The sequence below is a fragment of the Microchirus variegatus genome (genome assembly GCF_963457635.1).
Source record: "Microchirus variegatus genome assembly, chromosome: 1".
In the NCBI taxonomy this organism is placed as follows: Eukaryota; Metazoa; Chordata; class Actinopteri; order Pleuronectiformes; family Soleidae; genus Microchirus; species Microchirus variegatus.
In genome coordinates, this window is record NC_139802.1 from 2,987,729 (window position 1) to 3,015,371 (window position 27,643).

Genomic DNA, 27,643 nt, shown 5'->3' on the forward strand with positions numbered 1-27,643 from the left:
TTGTTTGCCCATATTTTTTACTTAAACAGGACTTTCAGACATCACAGTGATTTTGCTTTTACTTCCTCCCATTGACTAACGTAACAGTGACAGGTCAGTGGTCATTTTGATAAAAGGTCAGTCTTCACACGTGAACCTTTTATACTTTTTCTGTTTATTTAATTAATTAAATTGCCGGACAAAACATTCTAAAGTTAAGAGTAACCACAAACCAACGAGCTGTTGCGAGCGAATTGGTTGTCTGTAGTCAGACCAACCACTTACTCTATGATGGGAGCAGAGCGATCGTTGGTGACGGTTCGTCTGAGTCGTACGTGGGCAAACGGATTGGGCCTGAGGAGAGAAACCATTTAAACACATTTAATATTTTCAGGAGAAGCGATGGAAAACTGCAGACTTCCATTCCATCAAACCTGTTGGGACTAAAAATGGCACCAGTGCCACAACTGTGACCTTTTACTCGATGACAGAATGATCATGTATTTCTTGGTTTGATTCCAGCTTTGTGTGATTAAAGGTGCCATATGTAAGAATGTGGCCAAAAACGGTTACTACATTCAAATTCAAAACACCGAGGTCTTTTAGGTTTCGTTTTCTGACGTAACTGGCAACCCTTGGTTGCTCGGCAGCTGAGACTCTACTGACTGCAATGATTGGTAGACGGCGGTAGGTGGCGCCACATGCCAAAACATGATTTGCAGTCTGCAAAATATTTTTTTTAATGCAAATATTTTGTCTGTACTGTTGTTGTTGGTGAGTTCAGTTTGTTATATGAACATTATTCCTGAGTCTCTGTGACATATTAGGAGGATTTTATGGCCAGTTGCTTTAGATTTATTACATAATGCACCTTTAAGGCACTATTGTCTCATTTCCTGTCAAATCTTACTTGTCAACAATCTAAAAAAATGGTAATTCAATTAAAAACAACCGTGATGACGACCTAACCTGGTTGGGGAAGGTGGTGAAGAGGCCAATTCTGAGGTGATCTGAAACACAAAGGCACAAATATTAGATTCAATTACAATTATTGCTATTACGCGCCATGTGGTAAATAACGACGTTTTCTAACCTTGTTGCTGTCGGCCATGCTGTACGGGCGTGGGCGGAAGGTGCTGACCCTCTGGGGAGGAAGCGAGCGCTCCTCCTCTGACTCGGGGGTGAGATCTGCGAGACCCGGAGACACAAGTTTGTCGAGCTGGCCGGTGCTGGTGCTGTTAGCTTTAGATAAGAAGAGGGAGCTGCAGCGGAGGTCGCAGACAGTGAGGAAGGAATACACGAGAGGAAAAAAAACGACAAAGGAAACATGATGAGAACGGAGAGGTGTTGGTTTTGTGTGAATTCTTCGACAATGCTGTTGGTGTTGGACAGTAGAGTGGAAAGACTGGACTGTATCATTCTGCAGTTTCTGAAACCCGCCTTGATTTATTAGGAGTAGGAATGGCAATCAGGTGTCAGACATAGTACATACATACATACATACAAACATACAGTTGATTTATTGATAGACTGCCTGAGGTCTGACTTACCTCTCGAGGTGATCTAACCTGCTGTGATGCGTCTGAGTGTACGAGAAAGGGAACCAGCCTTTCCTGTGAGGGGAAAATGTTTTTATAAGTCAAGCATCAGAAACACAGACTGAACAAAAACATTGACATAGTCGTAGTTTCAAAAGTTAAAACAAAGAAGAAGTAAGGACGTAGCAGTTAGCCACCAGGGGGCGACTGTTGGTTGCAGAAAGAGTTTTGAAATGGAAGTGTTCCCATCCACACACATACCGTCCAGTCCGTTCGTTCTGACCATAGTGCCATCCGTCTCTGGGCTCAGAGATGAGCAGGGTGATGTTGTCTCCAGGCAGGAAGTGCAGTAAGCAAGCCCCACCCCCTATTCCACCCCCCTCGGATGCTCCGGCACCGTGAGCAAACATGGCTTCTGCGCGTGTCGGTCCAGATAACGGCAGCATCCTGGGGAGACTGGAGCCTGCAAACGGAAAAAAGACAGAAGGACATGAGGAGAGAGACAGTTTAAGGGGATTACGACACAATCACAAACACTTTCAGAACTCACCCTGAAAACCACCCAGTCTCATTTCACTGACAGGTCTCCTCGGCAGTGGAAGTGTCGCTGTGGCGCTCATCTCTGCGGCCCTCAGCAGCCCGGCGTTACGCGAGGGTCTTAACGTGCTGCTTCCCGACGGTCCTACCTGCTGGTGCAACAGTTGCACAGGAGTCATGGCCCTGGACAGCGGAGCACTGTGAGGCAGTGGAGGACTGTGTGGAGCACTGTGTGGGATCGGGAGGGTCATGCCATGCAAGGAGCTGCTGGCCTGGGAGAGCTGACTGAGCGACATCACTGTGGACGGGATGAGGCTCGGGGAGAGGTTGGACGTGTTGGTGGAGAGGAGGAGGGAGCTCTGCGGGCCCGAACCACTGGACGTGGTGGCAGTGGACGCAGCAGAGCCGGCGTTGCTGCTGGTGCTGCCGTCGGGGACGGGGCTGGCCGTGGCACTGACGGGAGTGCCGGCGTGCTGAGGAGAAGCTCCGCGTGATGATCCTCCAGCCGCTCCTTCGGTGGACAACGCAGAGCGAAAAGTCTGAGGAGATCCCTGAGGAGGAAACGTGTCACTCTGGGAGGAGGAGGAGGCCAGCGAGCGCTGTTGCTGCTGCTGCTGCTGCTGCTGTGAGCGACTGGAGTCTCCATTCAACAAAGGAGGAACTTCCTGAACAGAGAGCCTCTGAAAAAAAAACAGAACAGGTAATTGTAGCTACAACAGAAATATTAGGTCAATGTTTGAACTAAATCATGTAGTTGAAGGTGCATTATGTAATAAATCTAAAGCAACTGGCCATAAAATCCTCCTAATATGTCACAGAGACTCAGGAATAATGTTCATATAACAAACTGAACTCACCAACAACAACAGTACAGCCAAAATATTTGCATTAAAATCATCATGTTTATGTTTTGAAATCATGTTTTGGCATGTGGCGCCACCTACTGCCGTCTACCAATCATTGCAGTTAGTAGAGTCTCAGCTGCCGAGCAACCACGGGTTGCCAGTTACGTCAGAAAACGAAACCTAAAAGACCTCGGTATTTTGAATTTGAATGTAGTAACTAGTTTTTGGCCACATTCTTACATATGGCACCTTTAATGTCAAAATACAACGTCTAAGAGTCCAGTTATTAGAGATTCACGCATGAGTCACATATCTGTAGAGTTGGAGCTGGATCACATTTCCACAAGTCCAGCATGGATGAATTGCATGTCATAGAACTACAGTGGTCTTCGTGCACCATATATGTACCTGGTAGAGTAAGCCTAATATTGGTAGTGTTCATAATTCTATATTGATCAACTTTAATAAGTGACTTTGTGGTTGTCTCTGAGGAATTTCATTGACCTTGGTGTATTGCTTGACTCTCACGTGGCTTTCTGATCCAATTAAGGTTTTAAAGGTCAACATCCAAAGAGAGTGTACATCAAGTATCTGACCTGAACTTACCTGTTCTGGCTGAGCAGAGGCGAGCTTGGTGTGACGGAGAACCTCAGCGATGCCAGCAGCTCCTGAGCTCTGGGGGGCAGTGTGACGCAGCAGGTTCAGAGCACGCTCTGGGAGTTTTGTCGGCTGAGAACACGACAGCTGCCAGGAAGACAGTTTCTGCGATAGAAGCTCTCTCACCTGCATGAGCATAAATGTGAAAACATAAGCCTGAGATCAACATCTTTTTTTTTTTTTTTTTTTTTACAAGTAAGTCACACGACGTACTACAACCGCCACAGACATCTGGATTTCACTATTTGCAAACAAAGAAGTGCATGAGAACTTATCAACATTATTTCAGGCTCTTGAACAGCAAATGTGAACTTAAACTAAAACTAATGTACCAAAATAATTTGCAATGTAATATAAGTGTCGTCAGGCAAAGATTGTCAAGTAAATATGAAGATCAATGGAAACAGGATATATGGAAAAAGCCACAACTTAGAAATGATGTTCGATTTAAGAATGATTATGCTACAGGACCTTATATGTTCCTCAATCTAAAGAGAAGGCAGAGGTCCCTCTGTGCTCAATGGCGGTGGAAGTGGGTCGATTTAAAGGTACACCTGAACATTTACATTTGTGGGAATTCTGTGATCTCCAGGTTGTGGAAGATGAATTTCACTGTTTTGTTTTTTTATTGTCCTTTATATTGCGATTTAAGGAACTCTCTTTTTGAATCAATTCAGTTAAAAAAATCCTGATATATTTTGGAAATATGAAGGAGAGATTTTGTGCTTGCTGTTTGAAAAATGATGTTTTGGCTTTGGCAAAATGTATAGAAAAGAAAACTTGACAAAAACGTCATACTATACTATGTAGTACGTCATACTATACTATGTCTCCAAAATGTGGCCATTTTTGGGGAAAAAAAATTTGGGCCAAAATTTGACAAAAACGACATAGATAAGGGTTATGTCGTCCAAAATCTGACCATTTTTTTGAAAAACGTTTTTTTGGTCCAAAACTTGACAAAAACGTCATACTGTACTATGTAGTATGTCATACTATACTATGTCTCCAAAATGTGGCCATTTTTGGAGAAAAACAATTTTGTCCAAAATTTGACAAAAACGACATACTATACTATGTCGTCCAAAATCTGACAATTTTTTTGAAAAGGTTTTTTTGGTCCAAAACTTGACAAAACGTCATACTATACTATGTCGTCCAAAATCTGACAATTTTTTTGAAAAACGTTTTTTGGTCCATAACTTGACAAAAACGACATACTACTATGTCGTCCAAAATCTGACCATTTTTTGAAAAACGTTTTTTTGGTCCAAAACTTGACAAAAACGACATACTACTGTCGTCCAAAATCTGACCATTTTTTTGAAAAACTTTTTTTTGGTCCAAAATTTGACAAAAACGACATACTATACTATGTCGTCCAAAATCTGATAATTTTTTTGAAAAACGTTTTTTTGGTCCAAAATTTGACAAAAACGTCATACTATACTATGTCGTCCAAAATCTGACAATTTTTTTGAAAAACGTTTTTTTGGTCCATAACTTGACAAAAACGTCATACTATACTATGTAGTGCGTCATACTATACTATGTCTCCAAAATGTGACCATTTTTGGAGAAAAAAAATTTGGTCCAAAATTTGACAAAAACGACATACTATACTATGTCGTCCAAAATCTGACCATTTTTTTGAAAAACGTTTTTTTGGTCCAAAATTTGACAAAAACGACATACTATACTATGTCGTCCAAAATCTGATAATTTTTTTGAAAAACGTTTTTTTGGTCCAAAACTTGACAAAAACGACATACTACTATGTCGTCCAAAATCTGACCATTTTTTTGAAAAACGTTTTTTTGGTCCAAAATTTGACAAAAACGACATACTATACTATGTCGTCCAAAATCTGATAATTTTTTTGAAAAACGTTTTTTTGGTCCAAAACTTGACAAAAACGACATACTACTATGTCGTCCAAAATCTGACCATTTTTTTGAAAAACGTTTTTTTGGTCCAAAACTTGACAAAAACGACATACTACTATGTCGTCCAAAATCTGACCATTTTTTTGAAAAACGTTTTTTTGGTCCAAAATTTGACAAAAACGACATACTATACTATGTCGTCCAAAATCTGATAATTTTTTTGAAAAACGTTTTTTTGGTCCAAAACTTGACAAAAACGACATACTACTATGTCGTCCAAAATCTGACCATTTTTTTGAAAAACGTTTTTTTGGTCCAAAATTTGACAAAAACGACATACTATACTATGTCGTCCAAAATCTGATAATTTTTTTGAAAAACGTTTTTTTGGTCCAAAACTTGACAAAAACGACATACTACTATGTCGTCCAAAATCTGACCATTTTTTTGAAAAACGTTTTTTTGGTCCAAAATTTGACAAAAACGACATACTATACTATGTCGTCCAAAATCTGACAATTTTTTTGAAAAACGTTTTTTTGGTCCATAACTTGACAAAAACGTCATACTATACTATGTAGTGCGTCATACTATACTATGTCTCCAAAATGTGACCATTTTTGGAGAAAAAACAATTTGGTCAAAATGTATAGAAAAGGCCTGGTATCTGTGGCAAAGTATTTTGTATCCCATATGACATTGGTTCTCAAAGTGCGGCCAGGGGGCCAATGGCGGCCCGCAGAAACATTTCTGGCGACCCGCAGTGAATTACAGTTGATAGTTTTAATCCAGGAGCTACTAAGCTTGTTAAATGTTTATTGGACATTACTGGATACAGACCAATAAGTGTAAACTGTAGAACTGCAATCTGGTCATTAAAATTATTACAAATGGGATTTCTTTCTGGTTTTTTTTCCTTTGGCGGCCCTCAAGCCAATGTTTGGTTCCTAAATTGGCCCTCAGCTATCAAAACTTTGAGAACCCCTGCCATATGACAAGCCATCTTTATTTGTAGTATGTGTACTTATTTGTATTGGTTCAGTTATGTCATGTTGGGTTCTGTGTTACGTCCAACGTCACGTGGCTATCTGGAAATAATTGAGAAATGATTGTAGTGTCTAATAAGCCCGTGAGGGCTGGGCACCGTGGTGTTTGACACTTGAATAAACAAATGAATGAATCAAAAAAAATAAACTAATTAAAATTTCATGTGTGTGAACTGAACTTTGATCTACACAACACTGACCTTGGAGTGGTAGTTGATGAGCAATTTGGTGACACAACACTGTCTGTCCACCAGGAAACAGTATCGTCTCCTCTCCTCAGTGAGCGCTGACCTGTAACCCGCGGCGACCAGCGTGTCCAGCTCACCTTGGCGGCGACTCATTAACTCCACATACTTTGGGAAGAATCAGAAATTTGACCTGAATGTCCTCAAACAATCACACACCAACCCTAAAATATGTAGACTGGGTGACCTTTAGTCTACATTGTCAGGAGAGAGTTAATGACATCACATCCTGCCTGTTTCACAGTGATAACAACAAGAAAATATCAAATATTATCGTTTGACATTTGCTTACACACTCCTGTGATTTCTCAGATCCTCTCGCCCTCTGATATCATTCGTGCTTCCTCCAGCTCAACATTTTTTCTCTAAGTTGCTTGTTTTTCTGAATAATCAGCTGAGGCAGATTGCTCTTTAATCTTATTCACAACGACCTACTTCTCCCACAAATGCTTTTTAATCTGCTCTAATGCTGAGTGAGATGTTAAGAGTTTGAAGGATTTCGCAAAAGAAAGAGATCACTGTGACTCACTTCGCTTTACAAGTGGGTGCACTTTATTTCCCGAGTTATTCCCAACACAGTGCTCTGCTCTTCGTTTACCTGCATCTCTCTGTCTCCGTATTTGTTGGGGTGACGGCTGCCCTGACTCTTCCTGCGGAGCTTCTTGAGCTGGGACTGGCAGCGCTCGATAGACTCGGATTTAGATCTCCGCTCACTCTGATACTTCTTTAAAGTGGCCTGAAAAGAGAGTCAATACAAGTGTCGTCATTATTATTTCGAATTTAAAAGGAATGTGTTATATTAAGACCATTAAAAAGACCATGATGTGAAAAGAGATATTAGGCAGGTTTGAGTCAAATACTGCGGTTGCACTTTCAAACTCTGTTTATGACGGTGGGACAGTTATATACATATGTGGATCAGAATGTGCATAAACTCATTGTAACGCTGTGTATAAGTGCAGCCATATTTTTGTAAAATCAAAAAGCAAATGCAAAGTTTTAAACTACTTATCACATGCATGTACTGTATGTATGTCTGTAGTGTGAGTAGAACACATTTTGGTCAACGTGTGCACATACTGTGAGGTATTTAATGTCCAGCTCCAGCTTCTGCTCCAACTGTACGAGCAGCTCTGAGTGAAACAGTTTCAGCTGTCGGTGAAATGAGACAAAATCACAATGATGTCAATATATTAACCAGTTAATAAATGTCATGATTCAAATATGTCATGACAATGGTCACACTGCTGCAGAGTCTTACCACATCCTCCAGCTGCACCTGTATCTGTCTGTGTACCTCAGCCATCTGAAAGAGTGTGTCACCTGTGACAAGCAGCAAGCAAACAAATGTGATCATTCTCTGCTGCTGCTGCTCTAAAGAAGACACACATTCACTATGTGGTAAGTGCAGCATCTGATTACTGTGTTTTCAAAGAATCTGGCAACCTCGCCCCTACAATATTTTCATTTTGATATGCAGTAAGCATTTTAAATGATGAAGGTCGCTGTTGTACATATGTTTACATGCCATATATTACCTTTAACCTGCACACAAGGATTTACACTGAATATCACCATCAACACAAGTGTGTAAAATATGAATTTTGTCGAATTTTGGACGACATACTAAAGTATGACTTTTTTGTCAATTTTTTTTTATTCTATAATTCTATACTATGTCGTCCAAAATCTGAGAATTTTTTTGAATTTTTTTTAGCCCAAAATGTTACCAAAACGTCATGATGTTGTCAACCTCAAAGTCATACTACACTATTTCGTCCAAAATCTGACCATATTTAAAAAAAAAAAAACTTAAAGTCCAAAATTTCACAATAACGTCATACTATACTGTTGTCCAAAATTTGTCAATTTTTTTGAAAAAAACATTTGGTCCAAAATTTGACAAAAACGACATACTAAACTATGACATCCAAAATCTGACAATTTTTTTGAAAAACGTTTTTTTGGTCCAAAACTTGACAAAAACGTCATACTATACTATGTAGTGGGTCATACTTTACTATGTCTCCAAAATGTGACCATTTTTGGAGAAAAACAATTTGGTCCAAAATTTGATAAAAACGAAATACTATACTATGACATCCAAAATCTGACAATTTTTTTGAAAAACGTTTTTTTGGTCCAAAACTTGACAAAAACGTCATACTATACTATGTAGTATGTCATACTATACTATGTCGTCCAAAATCTGACCATTTTTTTGAAAAACGTTTCTTTGGTCCAAAACTTGACAAAAACGTCATACTATCCTATGTAGTGCGTCATACTATACTATGTCTCCAAAATGTGACCATTTTTGGAGAAAAAAAATTTGGTCCAAAATTTGACAAAACCGACATACTATACTATGTCGTCCAAAATCGAACAATTTTTTTGAAAAACGTTTTTTTGGTCCAAAACTTGACAAAAACGTCATACTATCCTATGTAGTGCGTCATACTATACTATGTCTCCAGAATGTGACCATTTTTGGAGAAAAAAGAGAATTTGGTCCAAAATTTGACAAAAACGTCATACTATCCTATGTAGTGCGTCATATTATACTATGTCTCCAAAATGTGACCATTTTTGGAGAAAAAAAATTTGGTCCAAAATTTGACAAAACCGACATACTATACTATGTCGTCCAAAATCGAACAATTTTTTTGAAAAACGTTTTTTTGGTCCAAAACTTGACAAAAACGTCATACTATCCTATGTAGTGCGTCATACTATACTATGTCTCCAGAATGTGACCATTTTTGGAGAAAAAAGAGAATTTGGTCCAAAATTTGACAAAAACGACATACTATACTATGTCGTCCAAAAGCTGACCATTTTTTTGAAAAACGTTTTTTGGTCCAAAACTTGACAAACACGTCATACTATCCTATGTAGTGCGTCATACTATACTATGTCTCCAGAATGTGACCATTTTTGGAGAAAAAAAAATTTGGTCCAAAACTTGACAAAAACGTCATACTATCCTATGTAGTGCGTCATACTATACTATGTCTCCAGAATGTGACCATTTTTGGAGAAAAAAAGAATTTTGTCGTCCAAAAGCTGACCATTTTTTTGAAAAACGTTTTTTTGGTCCAAAACTTGACAAACACGTCATACTATCCTATGTAGTGCGTCATACTATACTATGTCTCCAGAATGTGACCATTTTTGGAGAAAAAAAAATTTGGTCCAAAATTTGACAAAAACGACATACTATACTATGTCGTACAAAAGCTGACCATTTTTTTGAAAAACGTTTTTTTGGTCCAAAACTTGACAAACACGTCATACTATCCTATGTAGTGCGTCATACTATACTATGTCTCCAGAATGTGACCGTTTTTGGAGAAAAAAAAATTTGGTCCAAAATTTGACAAAAACGACATACTATACTATGTCGTCCAAAATCAAACAATTTTTTTGAAAAACGTTTTTTTGGTCCAAAACTTGACAAAAACGTCATACTATACTATGTAGTGCGTCACACTATACTATGTCTCCAAAATGTGACCATTTTTGGAGAAAAAAAATTTGGTCCAAAATTTGATAAAAACGAAATACTATACTATGACATCCAAAATGTAACAATTTTTTTGAAAAACGTTTTTTTGGTCCAAAACTTGACAAAAACGTCATACTATACTATGTAGTACGTCATACTATACTATGTCGTCCAAAATCTGACCATTTTTTTGAAAAACTTTTCTTTGGTCCAAAACTTGACAAAAACGTCATACTATCCTATGTAGTGCGTCATACTATACTATGTCTCCAAAATGTGACCATTTTTGGAGAAAAAAAGAATTTGGTCCAAAATTTGACAAAAACGACATACAAAACTATGTCGTCCAAAAGCTGACCATTTTTTTGAAAAACGTTTTTTTGGTCCAAAACTTGACAAACACGTCATACTATCCTATGTAGTGCGTCATACTATACTATGTCTCCAGAATGTCACCATTTTTGGAGAAAAAAAAATTTGGTCCAAAATTTGACAAAAACGACATACTATACTATGTCGTCCAAAATCGAACAATTTTTTTGAAAAACGTTTTTTTGGTCCAAAACTTGACAAAAACGTCATACTATCCTATGTAGTGCGTCATACTATACTATGTCTCCAGAATGTGACCATTTTTGGAGAAAAAAAGAATTAGGTCCAAAATTTGACAAAAACGACATACTATACTATGACATCCAAAATCTGACAATTTTTTTGAAAAACGTTTTTTTGGTCCAAAACTTGACAAAAACGTCATACTATACTATGTAGTACGTCATACTATACTATGTCGTCCAAAATCTGACCATTTTTTTGAAAAACTTTTCTTTTGTCCAAAACTTGACAAAAACGTCATACTATCCTATGTAGTGCGTCATACTATACTATGTCTCCAGAATGTCACCATTTTTGGAGAAAAGAAAATTTGGTCCAAAATTTGACAAAAACGACATACTATACTATGTCGTCCAAAATCGAACAATTTTTTTGAAAAACGTTTTTTTGGTCCAAAACTTGACAAAAACGTCATACTATCCTATGTAGTGCGTCATACTATACTATGTCTCCAGAATGTGACCATTTTTGGAGAAAAAAAGAATTTGGTCCAAAATTTGACAAAAACGACATACTATACTATGTCGTCCAAAAGCTGACCATTTTTTTGAAAAACGTTTTTTTGGTCCAAAACTTGACAAACACGTCATACTATCCTATGTAGTGCGTCACACTATACTATGTCTCCAAAATGTGACCATTTTTGGAGAAAAAAAGATTTGGTCCAAAATTTGATAAAAACGAAATACTATACTATGTAGTGCGTCACACTATACTATGTCTCCAAAATGTGACCATTTTTGGAGAAAAAAAGATTTGGTCCAAAATTTGATAAAAACGAAATACTATACTATGACATCCAAAATCTGACAATTTTTTTGAAAAACGTTTTTTTGGTCCAAAACTTGACAAAAACGTCATACTATACTATGTAGTACGTCATACTATACTATGTCGTCCAAAATCTGACCATTTTTTTGAAAAACTTTTCTTTTGTCCAAAACTTGACAAAAACGTCATACTATCCCATGTAGTGCGTCATACTATACTATGTCTCCAGAATGTGACCATTTTTGGAGAAAAAAAATTTGGTCCAAAATTTGACAAAAACGACATACTATACTATGTCGTCCAAAATCGAACAATTTTTTTGAAAAACGTTTTTTTGGTCCAAAACTTGACAAAAACGTCATACTATCCTATGTAGTGCGTCATACTATACTATGTCTCCAGAATGTGACCATTTTTGGAGAAAAAAAGAATTTGGTCCAAAATTTGACAAAAACGACATACTATACTATGTCGTCCAAAAGCTGACCATTTTTTTGAAAAACGTTTTTTTGGTCCAATACTTGACAAACACGTCATACTATCCTATGTAGTGCGTCATACTATACTATGACATCCAGAATGTGACCATTTTTGGAGAAAAAAAAAATTTGGTCCAAAATTTGACAAAAACGACATACTATACTATGTCGTCCAAAAGCTGACCATTTTTTTGAAAAACGTTTTTTTGGTCCAAAACTTGACAAACACGTCATACTATCCTATGTAGTGCGTCATACTATACTATGTCTCCAGAATGTGACCATTTTTGGAGAAAAAAAGAATTTGGTCCAAAATTTGACAAAAACGACATACTATACTATGTCGTCCAAAAGCTGACCATTTTTTTGAAAAACGTTTTTTTGGTCCAAAACTTGACAAACACGTCATACTATCCTATGTAGTGCGTCATACTATACTATGTCTCCAGAATGTCACCATTTTTGGAGAAAAAAAGAATTTGGTCCAAAATTTGATAAAAACGAAATACTATCCTATGTAGTGCGTCATACTATACTATGTCTCCAGAATGTGACCATTTTTGGAGAAAAAAAGAATTTGGTCCAAAATTTGACAAAAACGACATACTATACTATGTCGTCCAAAAGCTGACCATTTTTTTGAAAAACGTTTTTTTGGTCCAATACTTGACAAACACGTCATACTATCCTATGTAGTGCGTCATACTATACTATGTCTCCAGAATGTCACCATTTTTGGAGAAAAAAAGAATTTGGTCCAAAATTTGACAAAAACGACATACTATACTATGTCGTCCAAAATCGAACAATTTTTTTGAAAAACGTTTTTTTGGTCCAAAACTTGACAAAAACGTCATACTATCCTATGTAGTGCGTCATACTATACTATGTCTCCAGAATGTGACCATTTTTGGAGAAAAAAAAAGATTTGGTCCAAAATTTGACAAAAACGACATACTAAATACTATGTCGTCCAAAAGCTGACCATTTTTTTGAAAAACGTTTTTTTGGTCCAAAACTTGACAAACACGTCATACTATCCTATGTAGTGCGTCATACTATACTATGTCTCCAGAATGTGACCATTTTTGGAGAAAAAAAGAATTTGGTCCAAAATTTGACAAAAACGACATACTATACTATGTCGTCCAAAAGCTGACCATTTTTTTGAAAAACGTTTTTTTGGTCCAAAACTTGACAAACACGTCATACTATCCTATGTAGTGCGTCATACTATACTATGTCTCCAGAATGTCACCATTTTTGGAGAAAAAAAAATTTGGTCCAAAATTTGACAAAAACAACATACTATACTATGTCGTCCAAAATGTAACAATTTTTTTGAAAAACGTTTTTTTGGTCCAAAACTTGACAAACAGGTCATACTATCCTATGTAGTGCGTCATACTATACTATGTCTCCAGAATGTGACCATTTTTGGAGAAAAAAAAATTTGGTCCAAAATTTGACAAAAACGACATACTATACTATGTCGTCCAAAATCGAACAATTTTTTTGAAAAACGTTTTTTTGGTCCAAAACTTGACAAACACGTCATACTATCCTATGTCGTGCGTCATACTATACTATGTCTCCAGAATGTGACCATTTTTGGAGAAAAAAAGAATTTGGTCCAAAATTTGACAAAAACGACATACTATACTATGTCGTCCAAAAGCTGACCATTTTTTTGAAAAACGTTTTTTTGGTCCAAAACTTGACAAACACGTCATACTATCCTATGTAGTGCGTCACACTATACTATGTCTCCAAAATGTGACCATTTTTGGAGAAAAAAAGATTTGGTCCAAAATTTGATAAAAACGAAATACTATACTATGACATCCAAAATCTGACAATTTTTTTGAAAAACGTTTTTTTGGTCCAAAACATGACAAAAACGTAGTACTATACTATGTAGTGCGTCCTACTATACTATGTCGTCCAAAATCTGACCATTTTTTTGAAAAACTTTTCTTTTGTCCAAAACTTGACAAAAACGTCATACTATCCCATGTAGCTCGTCATACTATACTATGTCTCCAAAATGTGACCATTTTTGGAGAAAAAAAATTTGGTCCAAAATTTGACAAAAACGACATACTATATTATGTCGTCCAAAATCGAACAATTTTTTTGAAAAACGTTTTTTTGGTCCAAAACTTGACAAAAACGTCATACTATCCTATGTAGTGCGTCATACTATACTATGTCTCCAGAATGTGACCATTTTTGGAGAAAAAAAGAATTTGGTCCAAAATTTGACAAAAACGACATACTATACTATGTCGTCCAAAAGCTGACCATTTTTTTGAAAAACGTTTTTTTGGTCCAATACTTGACAAACACGTCATACTATCCTATGTAGTGCGTCATACTATACTATGTCTCCAGAATGTGACCATTTTTGGAGAAAAAAAAATTTGGTCCAAAATTTGACAAAAACGACATACTATACTATGTCGTCCAAAAGCTGACCATTTTTTTGAAAAACGTTTTTTTGGTCCAAAACTTGACAAACACGTCATACTATCCTATGTAGTGCGTCATACTATACTATGTCTCCAGAATGTGACCATTTTTGGAGAAAAAAAGAATTTGGTCCAAAATTTGACAAAAACGACATACTATACTATGTCGTCCAAAAGCTGACCATTTTTTTGAAAAACGTTTTTTTGGTCCAAAACTTGACAAACACGTCATACTATCCTATGTAGTGCGTCATACTATACTATGTCTCCAGAATGTCACCATTTTTGGAGAAAAAAAAAATTTGGTCCAAAATTTGACAAAAACGACATACTATACTATGTCGTCCAAAATCAAAGAATTTTTTGGAAAAACGTTTTTTTGGTCCAAAACTTGACAAACACGTCATACTATACTATGCAGTGCGTCATACTATACTATGTCGTCCAAGATCTGACAATTTTTTTGAAAAACGTTTTTTTAGTCCAAAATTTGACAAAAACGACATACTATACTATGTCGTCCAAAATCGAACAATTTTTTTGAAAAACGTTTTTTTGGTCCAAAACTTGACAAACACGTCATACTATCCGATGTAGTGCGTCATACTATACTATGTCTCCAGAATGTGACCATTTTTGGAGAAAAAAAAAATTTGGTCCAAAATTTGACAAAAACAACATACTATACTATGTCGTCCAAAATCAAAAAATTTTTTTGAAAAACGTTTTTTTGGTCCAAAACTTGACAAACACGTCATACTATACTATGCAGTGCGTCATACTATACTATGTCGTCCAAGATCTGACAATTTTTTTGAAAAACGTTTTTTTAGTACAAAACTTGACAAAAACGTCATATTGTACTATGTAGTACATCATACTATACAATGTCTCCAAAATGTGGCCATTTTTGGAGAAAAAAAAATTGATCCAAAATTTGACAAAAACGACATACTATATACTATGTCGTCAAAAATCTGAATTTTTTTTTGAAAAAACGTTTTTGGTCCAAAACTTGACAAAAACGTCATACTATACTATGTAGTGCGTCATACCATACTATGTCTCCAAAATGTGACCATTTTTGGAGAAAAACAATTTGGTCCAAAATTTGACAAAAACGACATACTATGTCGTCCAAAATCTGAACATTTTTTTGAAAAACGTTTTTTTGGTCCAAAACATGACAAAAACGTAGTACTATACTATGTAGTGCGTCCTACTATACTATGTCGTCCATAATGTGACCATTTTTGGAAGAAAAAAAATTGGTTCAAAATTTGACAAAAACGACATACTATACTATGTCGTCCAAGATCTGACAATTTTTTTGAAAAACGTTTTTTTAGTACAAAACTTGACAAAAACGTCATATTGTACTATGTAGTACGTCATACTATACTATGTCGTCCATAATGTGACCATTTTTGGAAGAAAAAAAATTGGTCCAAAATTTGACCAAAAAGTCATACTATTCTACGCCGTCCACAATGTAAGAAATAGACAACACCTCAAAGTTTATGTTACACAGTGGCTCAATTGGCAAAACGCTGGCATTCGAAGCCTAAGGTTGTGGGTTCAATTCCTGGCTTTGTCAAAGCTGTGTGATGTTAAAAGAAAAAGCCATAATATGCTTTTTTAAAAAACATGAAAAGCTTTTACCAAGCAAAGATTTGAACCCACGACCTATACCTGCAAAATTTGACAAAAACGACATACTATACTATGTTTTCCAAAATCAGAATTTTTTTTTGAAAAACTTTTTTTTGGTCCAAAACATGACAAAAACGTCATACTATACTATGTAGTATGTCCTACTATATTATGTCGTCCATAATGTGACCATTTTTGGAAGAAAAAAAATTGGTCCAAAATTTGACAAAAACGACATACTGTACTATGTCGTCAAAGATCTGACAATTTTTTTGAAAAACGTTTTTTTAGTACAAAACTTGACAAAAACGTCATATTGTACTATGTAGTACGTCATACTATACTATGTCGTCCAAAATGTGACCATATTTGGAAGAAAAAAAATGTGTCCAATATTTGACAAAAACGACATACTGTACTATGTCGTCCAAAATCTGAACATTTTTTTGAAAACGTTTGTTTGGTCCAAAACATGACAAAAACGTAGTACTATACTATGTAGTACATCCTACTATACTATGTCGTCCATAATGAGACCATTTTTGGAAGAAAAAAAATTGGTCCAAAATTTGACCAAAAAGTCATACTATACTACGCCGTCCACAACCTAAGAAATAGACAACACCTCAAAGTTTATGTTACACAGTGGCTCAATTGGCAAAACGCTGGCTTTCGAAGCCTAAGGTTGTGGGTTCAATTCTTGGCTTTGCCAAATCTGTGTGAGGTTAAAAGAAAAAGCCATAATATGCTTTTTTAAACAACATGAAAAGCTTTTACCAAGCAAAGATTTGAACCCACGACCTATACCTGCAAAATTTGACAAAAACGACATACTATACTATGTTTTCCAAAATCAGAATTTTTTTTTGATAAACTTTTTTTTGGTCCAAAACATGACAAAAACGTCATATTATACTATGTAGTATGTCCTACTATATTATGTCGTCCATAATGTGACCATTTTTGGAAGAAAAAAAATTGGTCCAAAATTTGACAAAAACGACATACTATACTATGTCGTCCAAGATCTGAAATTTTTTTTGAAAAACGTTTTTTTAGTACAAAACTTGACAAAAACGTCATATTGTACTATGTAGTACGTCATACTATACTATGTCGTCCAAAATGTGACCATATTTGGAAGAAAAAAAATGTGTCCAATATTTGACAAAAACGACATACTGTACTATGTCGTCCAAAATCTGAACATTTTTTTGAAAACGTTTGTTTGGTCCAAAACATGACAAAAACGTAGTACTATACTATGTAGTACATCCTACTATACTATGTCGTCCATAATGAGACCATTTTTGGAAGAAAAAAAATTGGTCCAAAATTTGACCAAAAAGTCATACTATACTACGCCGTCCACAACCTAAGAAATAGACAACACCTCAAAGTTTATGTTACACAGTGGCTCAATTGGCAAAACGCTGGCTTTCGAAGCCTAAGGTTGTGGGTTCAATTCCTGGCTTTGCCAAATCTGTGTGAGGTTAAAAGAAAAAGCCATAATATGCTTTTTTAAACAACATGAAAAGCTTTTACCAAGCAAAGATTTGAACCCACGACCTATACCTGCAAAATTTGACAAAAACGACATACTATACTATGTTTTCCAAAATCAGAATTTTTTTTTGATAAACTTTTTTTTGGTCCAAAACATGACAAAAACGTCATACTATACTATGTAGTACGTCCTACTATACTATGTCGTCCATAATGTGACCATTTTTGGAAGAAAAAAAATTGGTCCAAAATTTGACAAAAACGACATACTATACTATGAAGTACGTCCTACTTTACTATGTCGTCCATAATGTGACCATTTTTGGAAGAAAAAAAATTGGTCCAAAATTTGACCAAAAAGTCTTACTATGCTACGCCATCCACAATGTAAGAAATAGACAACACCTCAAAGGTTATGTTGCACAGTGGCTCAATTGGCAAAACGCTGGCATTCCAAGCCTAAGGGTGTGGGTTCTATTCCTGGCTTTATCAAATCTGTGTGATGTTAAAAGAAAAAGCCATAATGTACTTTTTTAAACAACATGAAAAGCTTTTACCAAGCAAAGATTTGAACCCACGACCTATACCTGCAAAATTTGACAAAAACGACATACTATACTGTGTCGTCCAAAATCTGACAATTTTTGAAAAACATTTTTTTGGTCCAAAACTTGACAAAAACGTCATACTGTACTATGTAGTGCGTCATACTATACTATGTCTCCAAAATGTGGACATTTTTGGAGAAAAAAAATTTGGGCCAAAATTTGACAAAAACAGCATACTATACTATGTTGTCCAAAATCTGACAATTTTTTTGAAAAACGTTTTTTTGGTCCAAAACTTGACAAAAACGTCATACTGTACTATGTAGTGCGTCATACTATACTATGTCTCCAAAATGTGGACATCTTTGGAGAAAAAAAATTTGGTCCAAAATTTGACAAAAACGACATACTATACTATGTCGTCCAAAATCTGACAATTTTTTTGAAAAAGTTTCTTTGGTCCAAAACTTGACAAAAACGTCATACTGTACTATGTAGTGCGTCATACTATACTATGTCTCCAAAATGTGGACATTTTTGGAGAAAGAAAATTTGGTCCAAAACCTGACAAAAACGACATACTATACTATGTCGTCCAAAATCTGACAATTTTTTTGAAAAACGTTTTTTTGGTCCAAAACTTGACAAAAACGTTCTACTATACTATGCAGTACGTCATACTATACTATGTCATCCAAAATCTGACAATTTTTGAAAAACGTTTTTTCGGTCCAAAACTTGACAAAAACGTCATACTGTATACTATGTAGTGCGTCATACTATACTATGTCTCCAAAATGTGGACATTTTTGGAGAAAAAAAATTTGGTCCAAAATTTGACAAAAACGACATACTATACTATGTCGTCCGAAATGTAACAATTTTTTTGAAAAAAGTTTTTTGGTCCAAAACTTGACAAAACGTCATACTATAGTATGTAGTGCGTCATACTATACTATGTCTCCAAAATGTGACCATTTTTGGAGAAAAAAAATTTGGTCCAAAATTTGACAAAAACGACATACTATACTATGTCGTCCAAAATCTGACCATTTTTTTGAAAAAGTTTTTTTGGTCCAAAACTTGACAAAAACGTCATACTGTACTATGTAGTGCGTCATACTATACTATGTCTCCAAAATGTGGACATTTTTGGAGAAAAAAAATTTGGGCCAAAATTTGACAAAAACAGCATACTATACTATGTTGTCCAAAATCTGACAATTTTTTTGAAAAACGTTTTTTTGGTCCAAAACTTGACAAAAACGTCATACTGTACTATGTAGTGCGTCATACTATACTATGTCTCCAAAATGTGGACATTTTTGGAGAAAAAAAATTTGGTCCAAAATTTGACAAAAACGACATACTATACTATGTCGTCCAAAATCTGACAATTTTTTTGAAAAAGTTTCTTTGGTCCAAAACTTGACAAAAACGTCATACTGTACTATGTAGTGCGTCATACTATACTATGTCTCCAAAATGTGGACATTTTTGGAGAAAGAAAATTTGGTCCAAAATTTGACAAAAACGACATACTATACTATGTCGTCCAAAATCTGACAATTTTTTTGAAAAACGTTTTTTTGGTCCAAAACTTGACAAAAACGTTCTACTATACAATGCAGTACGTCATACTATACTATGTCATCCAAAATCTGACAATTTTTGAAAAACGTTTTTTTTGTCCAAAACTTGACAAAAACGTCATACTGTACTATGTAGTGCGTCATACTATACTATGTCTCCAAAATGTGGACATTTTTGGAGAAAAAAAATTTGGTCCAAAATTTGACAAAAACGACATACTATACTATGTCGTCCAAAATGTAACAATTTTTTTGAAAAAAGTTTTTTGGTCCAAAACTTGACAAAACGTCATACTATAGTATGTAGTGCGTCATACTATACTATGTCTCCAAAATGTGACCATTTTTGGAGAAAAAAAATTTGGTCCAAAATTTGACAAAAACGACATACTATACTATGTCGTCCAAAATCTGACCATTTTTTTGAAAAAGTTTTTTTGGTCCAAAACTTGACAAAAACGTCATACTGTACTATGTAGTGCGTCATACTATACTATGTCTCCAAAATGTGGACATTTTTGGAGAAAAAAAATTTGGGCCAAAATTTGACAAAAACAGCATACTATACTATGTTGTCCAAAATCTGACAATTTTTTTGAAAAACGTTTTTTTGGTCCAAAACTTGACAAAAACGTCATACTGTACTATGTAGTGCGTCATACTATACTATGTCTCCAAAATGTGGACATTTTTGGAGAAAAAAAATTTGGTCCAAAATTTGACAAAAACGACATACTATACTATGTCGTCCAAAATCTGACAATTTTTTTGAAAAAGTTTCTTTGGTCCAAAACTTGACAAAAACGTCATACTGTACTATGTAGTGCGTCATACTATACTATGTCTCCAAAATGTGGACATTTTTGGAGAAAAAAAATTTGGTCCAAAATTTGACAAAAACGACATACTATACTATGTCGTCCAAAATCTGACAATTTTTTTGAAAAACGTTTTTTTGGTCCAAAACTTGACAAAAACGTTCTACTGTACTATGTAGTACGTCATACTATACTATGTCTCCAAAGTGTGGCCATTTTTGGAGAAAAAAAATTGGTCCAAAATTTGACAAAAACGACATACTATTCTATGTCGTCCAAAATGTAACAATTTTTTTGAAAAAAGTTTTTTGGTCCATAACTTGACAAAACGTCATACTATACTATGTAGTGCGTCATACTATACTATGTCTCCAAAATGTGGACATTTTTGGAGAAAGAAAATTTGGTCCAAAATTTGACAAAAACGACATACTATACTATGTCGTCCAAAATCTGACAATTTTTTTGAAAAACGTTTTTTTGGTCCAAAACTTGACAAAAACGTTCTACTATACTATGCAGTACGTCATACTATACTATGTCGTCCAAAATCTGACAATTTTTTTGAAAAAGTTTCTTTGGTCCAAAACTTGACAAAAACGTCATACTGTACTATGTAGTGCGTCATACTATACTATGTCTCCAAAATGTGGACATTTTTGGAGAAAAAAAATTTGGTCCAAAATTTGACGAAAACGACATACTATACTATGTCGTCCAAAATCTGACAATTTTTTTGAAAAACGTTTTTTTGGTCCAAAACTTGACAAAAACGTTCTACTATACTATGTAGTGCGTCATACTATACTATGTTGTCCAAAATGTGGCCATTTTTGGAGAAAAAAAGATTTGGTCCAAAATTTGACAAAAACGACATACTATACTATGTCGTCCAAAATCTGACAATTTTTTTGAAAAACGTTTTTTTGGTCCAAAACTTGACAAAAACGTCATACTGTACTATGTAGTGCGTCATACTATACTATGTCTCCAAAATGTGGACATTTTTGGAGAAAAAAAATTTGGTCCAAAATTTGACAAAAACGACATACTATACTATGTCGTCCAAAATCTGACCATTTTTTTGAAAAAGTTTTTTTGGTCCAAAACTTGACAAAAACGTCATACTGTACTATGTAGTGCGTCATACTATACTATGTCTCCAAAATGTGGACATTTTTGGAGAAAAAAAATTTGGGCCAAAATTTGACAAAAACAGCATACTATACTATGTTGTCCAAAATCTGACAATTTTTTTGAAAAACGTTTTTTTGGTCCAAAACTTGACAAAAACGTCATACTGTACTATGTAGTGCGTCATACTATACTATGTCTCCAAAATGTGGACATTTTTGGAGAAAAAAAATTTGGTCCAAAATTTGACAAAAACGACATACTATACTATGTCGTCCAAAATCTGACAATTTTTTTGAAAAAGTTTCTTTGGTCCAAAACTTGACAAAAACGTCATACTGTACTATGTAGTGCGTCATACTATACTATGTCTCCAAAATGTGGACATTTTTGGAGAAAAAAAATTTGGTCCAAAATTTGACAAAAACGACATACTATACTATGTCGTCCAAAATCTGACAATTTTTTTGAAAAACGTTTTTTTGGTCCAAAACTTGACAAAAACGTTCTACTGTACTATGTAGTACGTCATACTATACTATGTCTCCAAAATGTGGACATTTTTGGAGAAAAAAAATTTGGTCCAAAATTTGACAAAAACGACATACTATACTATGTCGTCCAAAATCTGACCATTTTTTTGAAAAAGTTTTTTTGGTCCAAAACTTGACAAAAACGTCATACTGTACTATGTAGTGCGTCATACTATACTATGTCTCCAAAATGTGGACATTTTTGGAGAAAAAAAATTTGGGCCAAAATTTGACAAAAACAGCATACTATACTATGTTGTCCAAAATCTGACAATTTTTTTGAAAAACGTTTTTTTGGTCCAAAACTTGACAAAAACGTCATACTGTACTATGTAGTGCGTCATACTATACTATGTCTCCAAAATGTGGACATTTTTGGAGAAAAAAAATTTGGTCCAAAATTTGACAAAAACGACATACTATACTATGTCGTCCAAAATCTGACAATTTTTTTGAAAAAGTTTCTTTGGTCCAAAACTTGACAAAAACGTCATACTGTACTATGTAGTGCGTCATACTATACTATGTCTCCAAAATGTGGACATTTTTGGAGAAAGAAAATTTGGTCCAAAATTTGACAAAAACGACATACTATACTATGTCGTCCAAAATCTGACAATTTTTTTGAAAAACGTTTTTTTGGTCCAAAACTTGACAAAAACGTTCTACTATACTATGCAGTACGTCATACTATACTATGTCATCCAAAATCTGACAATTTTTGAAAAACGTTTTTTTGGTCCAAAACTTGACAAAAACGTCATACTGTACTATGTAGTGCGTCATACTATACTATGTCTCCAAAATGTGGACATTTTTGGAGAAAAAAAATTTGGTCCAAAATTTGACAAAAACGACATACTATACTATGTCGTCCAAAATGTAACAATTTTTTTGAAAAAAGTTTTTTGGTCCAAAACTTGACAAAACGTCATACTATAGTATGTAGTGCGTCATACTATACTATGTCTCCAAAATGTGACCATTTTTGGAGAAAAAAAATTTGGTCCAAAATTTGACAAAAACGACATACTATACTATGTCGTCCAAAATCTGACCATTTTTTTGAAAAAGTTTTTTTGGTCCAAAACTTGACAAAAACGTCATACTGTACTATGTAGTGCGTCATACTATACTATGTCTCCAAAATGTGGACATTTTTGGAGAAAAAAAATTTGGGCCAAAATTTGACAAAAACAGCATACTATACTATGTTGTCCAAAATCTGACAATTTTTTTGAAAAACGTTTTTTTGGTCCAAAACTTGACAAAAACGTCATACTGTACTATGTAGTGCGTCATACTATACTATGTCTCCAAAATGTGGACATTTTTGGAGAAAAAAAATTTGGTCCAAAATTTGACAAAAACGACATACTATACTATGTCGTCCAAAATCTGACAATTTTTTTGAAAAAGTTTCTTTGGTCCAAAACTTGACAAAAACGTCATACTGTACTATGTAGTGCGTCATACTATACTATGTCTCCAAAATGTGGACATTTTTGGAGAAAAAAAATTTGGTCCAAAATTTGACAAAAACGACATACTATACTATGTCGTCCAAAATCTGACAATTTTTTTGAAAAACGTTTTTTTGGTCCAAAACTTGACAAAAACGTTCTACTGTACTATGTAGTACGTCATACTATACTATGTCTCCAAAGTGTGGCCATTTTTGGAGAAAAAAAATTGGTCCAAAATTTGACAAAAACGACATACTATTCTATGTCGTCCAAAATGTAACAATTTTTTTGAAAAAAGTTTTTTGGTCCATAACTTGACAAAACGTCATACTATACTATGTAGTGCGTCATACTATACTATGTCTCCAAAATGTGGACATTTTTGGAGAAAGAAAATTTGGTCCAAAATTTGACAAAAACGACATACTATACTATGTCGTCCAAAATCTGACAATTTTTTTGAAAAACGTTTTTTTGGTCCAAAACTTGACAAAAACGTTCTACTATACTATGCAGTACGTCATACTATACTATGTCGTCCAAAATCTGACAATTTTTTTGAAAAAGTTTCTTTGGTCCAAAACTTGACAAAAACGTCATACTGTACTATGTAGTGCGTCATACTATACTATGTCTCCAAAATGTGGACATTTTTGGAGAAAAAAAATTTGGTCCAAAATTTGACGAAAACGACATACTATACTATGTCGTCCAAAATCTGACAATTTTTTTGAAAACGTTTTTTTGGTCCAAAACTTGACAAAAACGTTCTACTATACTATGTAGTGCGTCATACTATACTATGTTGTCCAAAATGTGGCCATTTTTGGAGAAAAAAAGATTTGGTCCAAAATTTGACAAAAACGACATACTATACTATGTCGTCCAAAATCTGACAATTTTTTTGAAAAACGTTTTTTTGGTCCAAAACTTGACAAAAACGTCATACTGTACTATGTAGTGCGTCATACTATACTATGTCTCCAAAATGTGGACATTTTTGGAGAAAAAAAATTTGGTCCAAAATTTGACAAAAACGACATACTATACTATGTCGTCCAAAATCTGACCATTTTTTTGAAAAAGTTTTTTTGGTCCAAAACTTGACAAAAACGTCATACTGTACTATGTAGTGCGTCATACTATACTATGTCTCCAAAACGTGGACATTTTTGGAGAAAAAAAGATTTGGTCCAAAATTTGACAAAAACAGCATACTATACTATGTCGTCCAAAATCTGACAATTTTTTTGAAAAACGTTTTTTTGGTCCAAAACTTGACAAAAACGTCATACTGTACTATGTAGTGCGTCATACTATACTATGTCTCCAAAATGTGGACATTTTTGGAGAAAAAAAATTTGGTCCAAAATTTGACAAAAACGACATACTATACTATGTCGTCCAAAATCTGACAATTTTTTTGAAAAAGTTTCTTTGGTCCAAAACTTGACAAAAACGTCATACTGTACTATGTAGTGCGTCATACTATACTATGTCTCCAAAATGTGGACATTTTTGGAGAAAAAAAATTTGGTCCAAAATTTGACAAAAACGACATACTATACTATGTCGTCCAAAATCTGACAATTTTTTTGAAAAACGTTTTTTTGGTCCAAAACTTGACAAAAACGTTCTACTGTACTATGTAGTACGTCATACTATACTATGTCTCCAAAGTGTGGCCATTTTTGGAGAAAAAAAATTGGTCCAAAATTTGACAAAAACGACATACTATTCTATGTCGTCCAAAATGTAACAATTTTTTTGAAAAAAGTTTTTTGGTCCATAACTTGACAAAACGTCATACTATACTATGTAGTGCGTCATACTATACTATGTCTCCAAAATGTGGACATTTTTGGAGAAAGAAAATTTGGTCCAAAATTTGACAAAAACGACATACTATACTATGTCGTCCAAAATCTGACAATTTTTTTGAAAAACGTTTTTTTGGTCCAAAACTTGACAAAAACGTTCTACTATACTATGCAGTACGTCATACTATACTATGTCGTCCAAAATCTGACAATTTTTTTGAAAAAGTTTCTTTGGTCCAAAACTTGACAAAAACGTCATACTGTACTATGTAGTGCGTCATACTATACTATGTCTCCAAAATGTGGACATTTTTGGAGAAAAAAAATTTGGTCCAAAATTTGACGAAAACGACATACTATACTATGTCGTCCAAAATCTGACAATTTTTTTGAAAAACGTTTTTTTGGTCCAAAACTTGACAAAAACGTTCTACTATACTATGTAGTGCGTCATACTATACTATGTTGTCCAAAATGTGGCCATTTTTGGAGAAAAAAAGATTTGGTCCAAAATTTGACAAAAACGACATACTATACTATGTCGTCCAAAATCTGACAATTTTTTTGAAAAACGTTTTTTTGGTCCAAAACTTGACAAAAACGTCATACTGTACTATGTAGTGCGTCATACTATACTATGTCTCCAAAATGTGGACATTTTTGGAGAAAAAAAATTTGGTCCAAAATTTGACAAAAACGACATACTATACTATGTTGTCCAAAATCTGACAATTTTTTTGATAAACGTTTTTATGGTCCAAAACTTGACAAAAACGTCATACTATACTATGCAGTACGTCATACTATACTATGTCGTCCAAAATCTGACCATTTTTTTGAAAAACTTTTTTTGGTCCAAAACTTGACAAAAACGTCATACTATACTATGTAGTGCGTCATACTATACTGTGTCTCCATAATGTGGCCATCTTTGGAGAAAAAAAATTTGGCATACTGTAGTTTGACTTTTTTGTCAAATTTTGGACGACATACTAAGTAATGACATTTTTCTAACATACTTAAATATGACTTTTTGGTGCGAATTTGGACAATAAAAAATAATGATGATAAAACGTGCTGCTTTGACAATAATTTCTCATTTACAGAGTGGCAGTGGGTCAGTCAGTCCCTCCCTCGGTCACACAGCACTGTAGTATGTGGTGGCTGGCATCTCGCCCTCCGACACTTGCCTGCCTCCCCCGCTGTTTTTCAGCATTACAATGAGATCATGTGGTGTTGTTAATCTCCCAACAATGACCCCACTCTCTCCCTTTCCCTCTGTTCTCTCTGTCTCTACATTTCCTCATTCCCTCTTGTCTTCATCTCCTCGCTCTCCAACACATGCAGCAGCCCCACAGACCAAATGCAACTTCTCAGCAGCTGTCACACACACTGACGCTGTAAACTTTATTAGCTCTTTACAGTAAATCATTTTTATTCTCTCCTCAACCCATCCTCCTCTCGCCGCCAGCCGCCCACTTACCCAGCTCTTTGGAGCCTTGACTGTCACTGGAGAGTTCTCCGAGTTTCACCAGGGCATCAAAGTAGCCTTTGGCAGCCACGGTTACTCCTAATGAAGAAAGCACATTTAGGAAGAATTTCAAAAGGAAATCTCTACATAGAGCCAGGACCAACCTTTCAAACGATTCAGTAAATTAAAACTGTTTTACTGGATTCATTTACCCCATAAAATTCAAAAATAGTGCCTCTGCTCAACTGACCTGTCAGGGCTTTTTCATAGTGTTTCCCCATGGTCACAAAGTTCTTCAGACTGGGGTTGAACTGGTCCAAAATCCCCTGTTAGCATTTACAGGTAAATGATGGCTTAGTTTACTACAGTTTTGTGTGTACACTTCGTGACAAGCCATGGTCATATTTATTTATATTATAAACAGTTCAGCTTTACCTTGTAGACGTTTTCTGTCATCTTGTTGACCTCCTCAGTTCGGGACATTTTCTTACTCTCACGTTTTTACTGCCACTGTGTACGTTTCTA

At 34.9% G+C, this 27,643-nt stretch overlaps 1 protein-coding gene across 1 annotated transcript; it reads right to left on the minus strand.

Moving 5' to 3' along the window:
• Nucleotides 1-260: 260 nt before the first annotated feature.
• Nucleotides 261-27,601, minus strand: LOC310927179 (BAR/IMD domain-containing adapter protein 2; the record flags this gene model as incomplete). The annotated part of the gene is made up of 14 exons (XM_083889466.1): nt 261-333; nt 949-989; nt 1,073-1,241; nt 1,530-1,592; nt 1,779-1,980; nt 2,068-2,734; nt 3,506-3,682; nt 6,689-6,841; nt 7,332-7,469; nt 7,814-7,885; nt 7,995-8,056; nt 27,131-27,217; nt 27,369-27,444; nt 27,554-27,601. 14 exons carry the CDS (start codon nt 27,599-27,601, stop codon nt 261-263), a joined length of 2,028 nt encoding a protein of 675 aa, XP_083745592.1.
• Nucleotides 27,602-27,643: the final 42 nt, after the last annotated feature.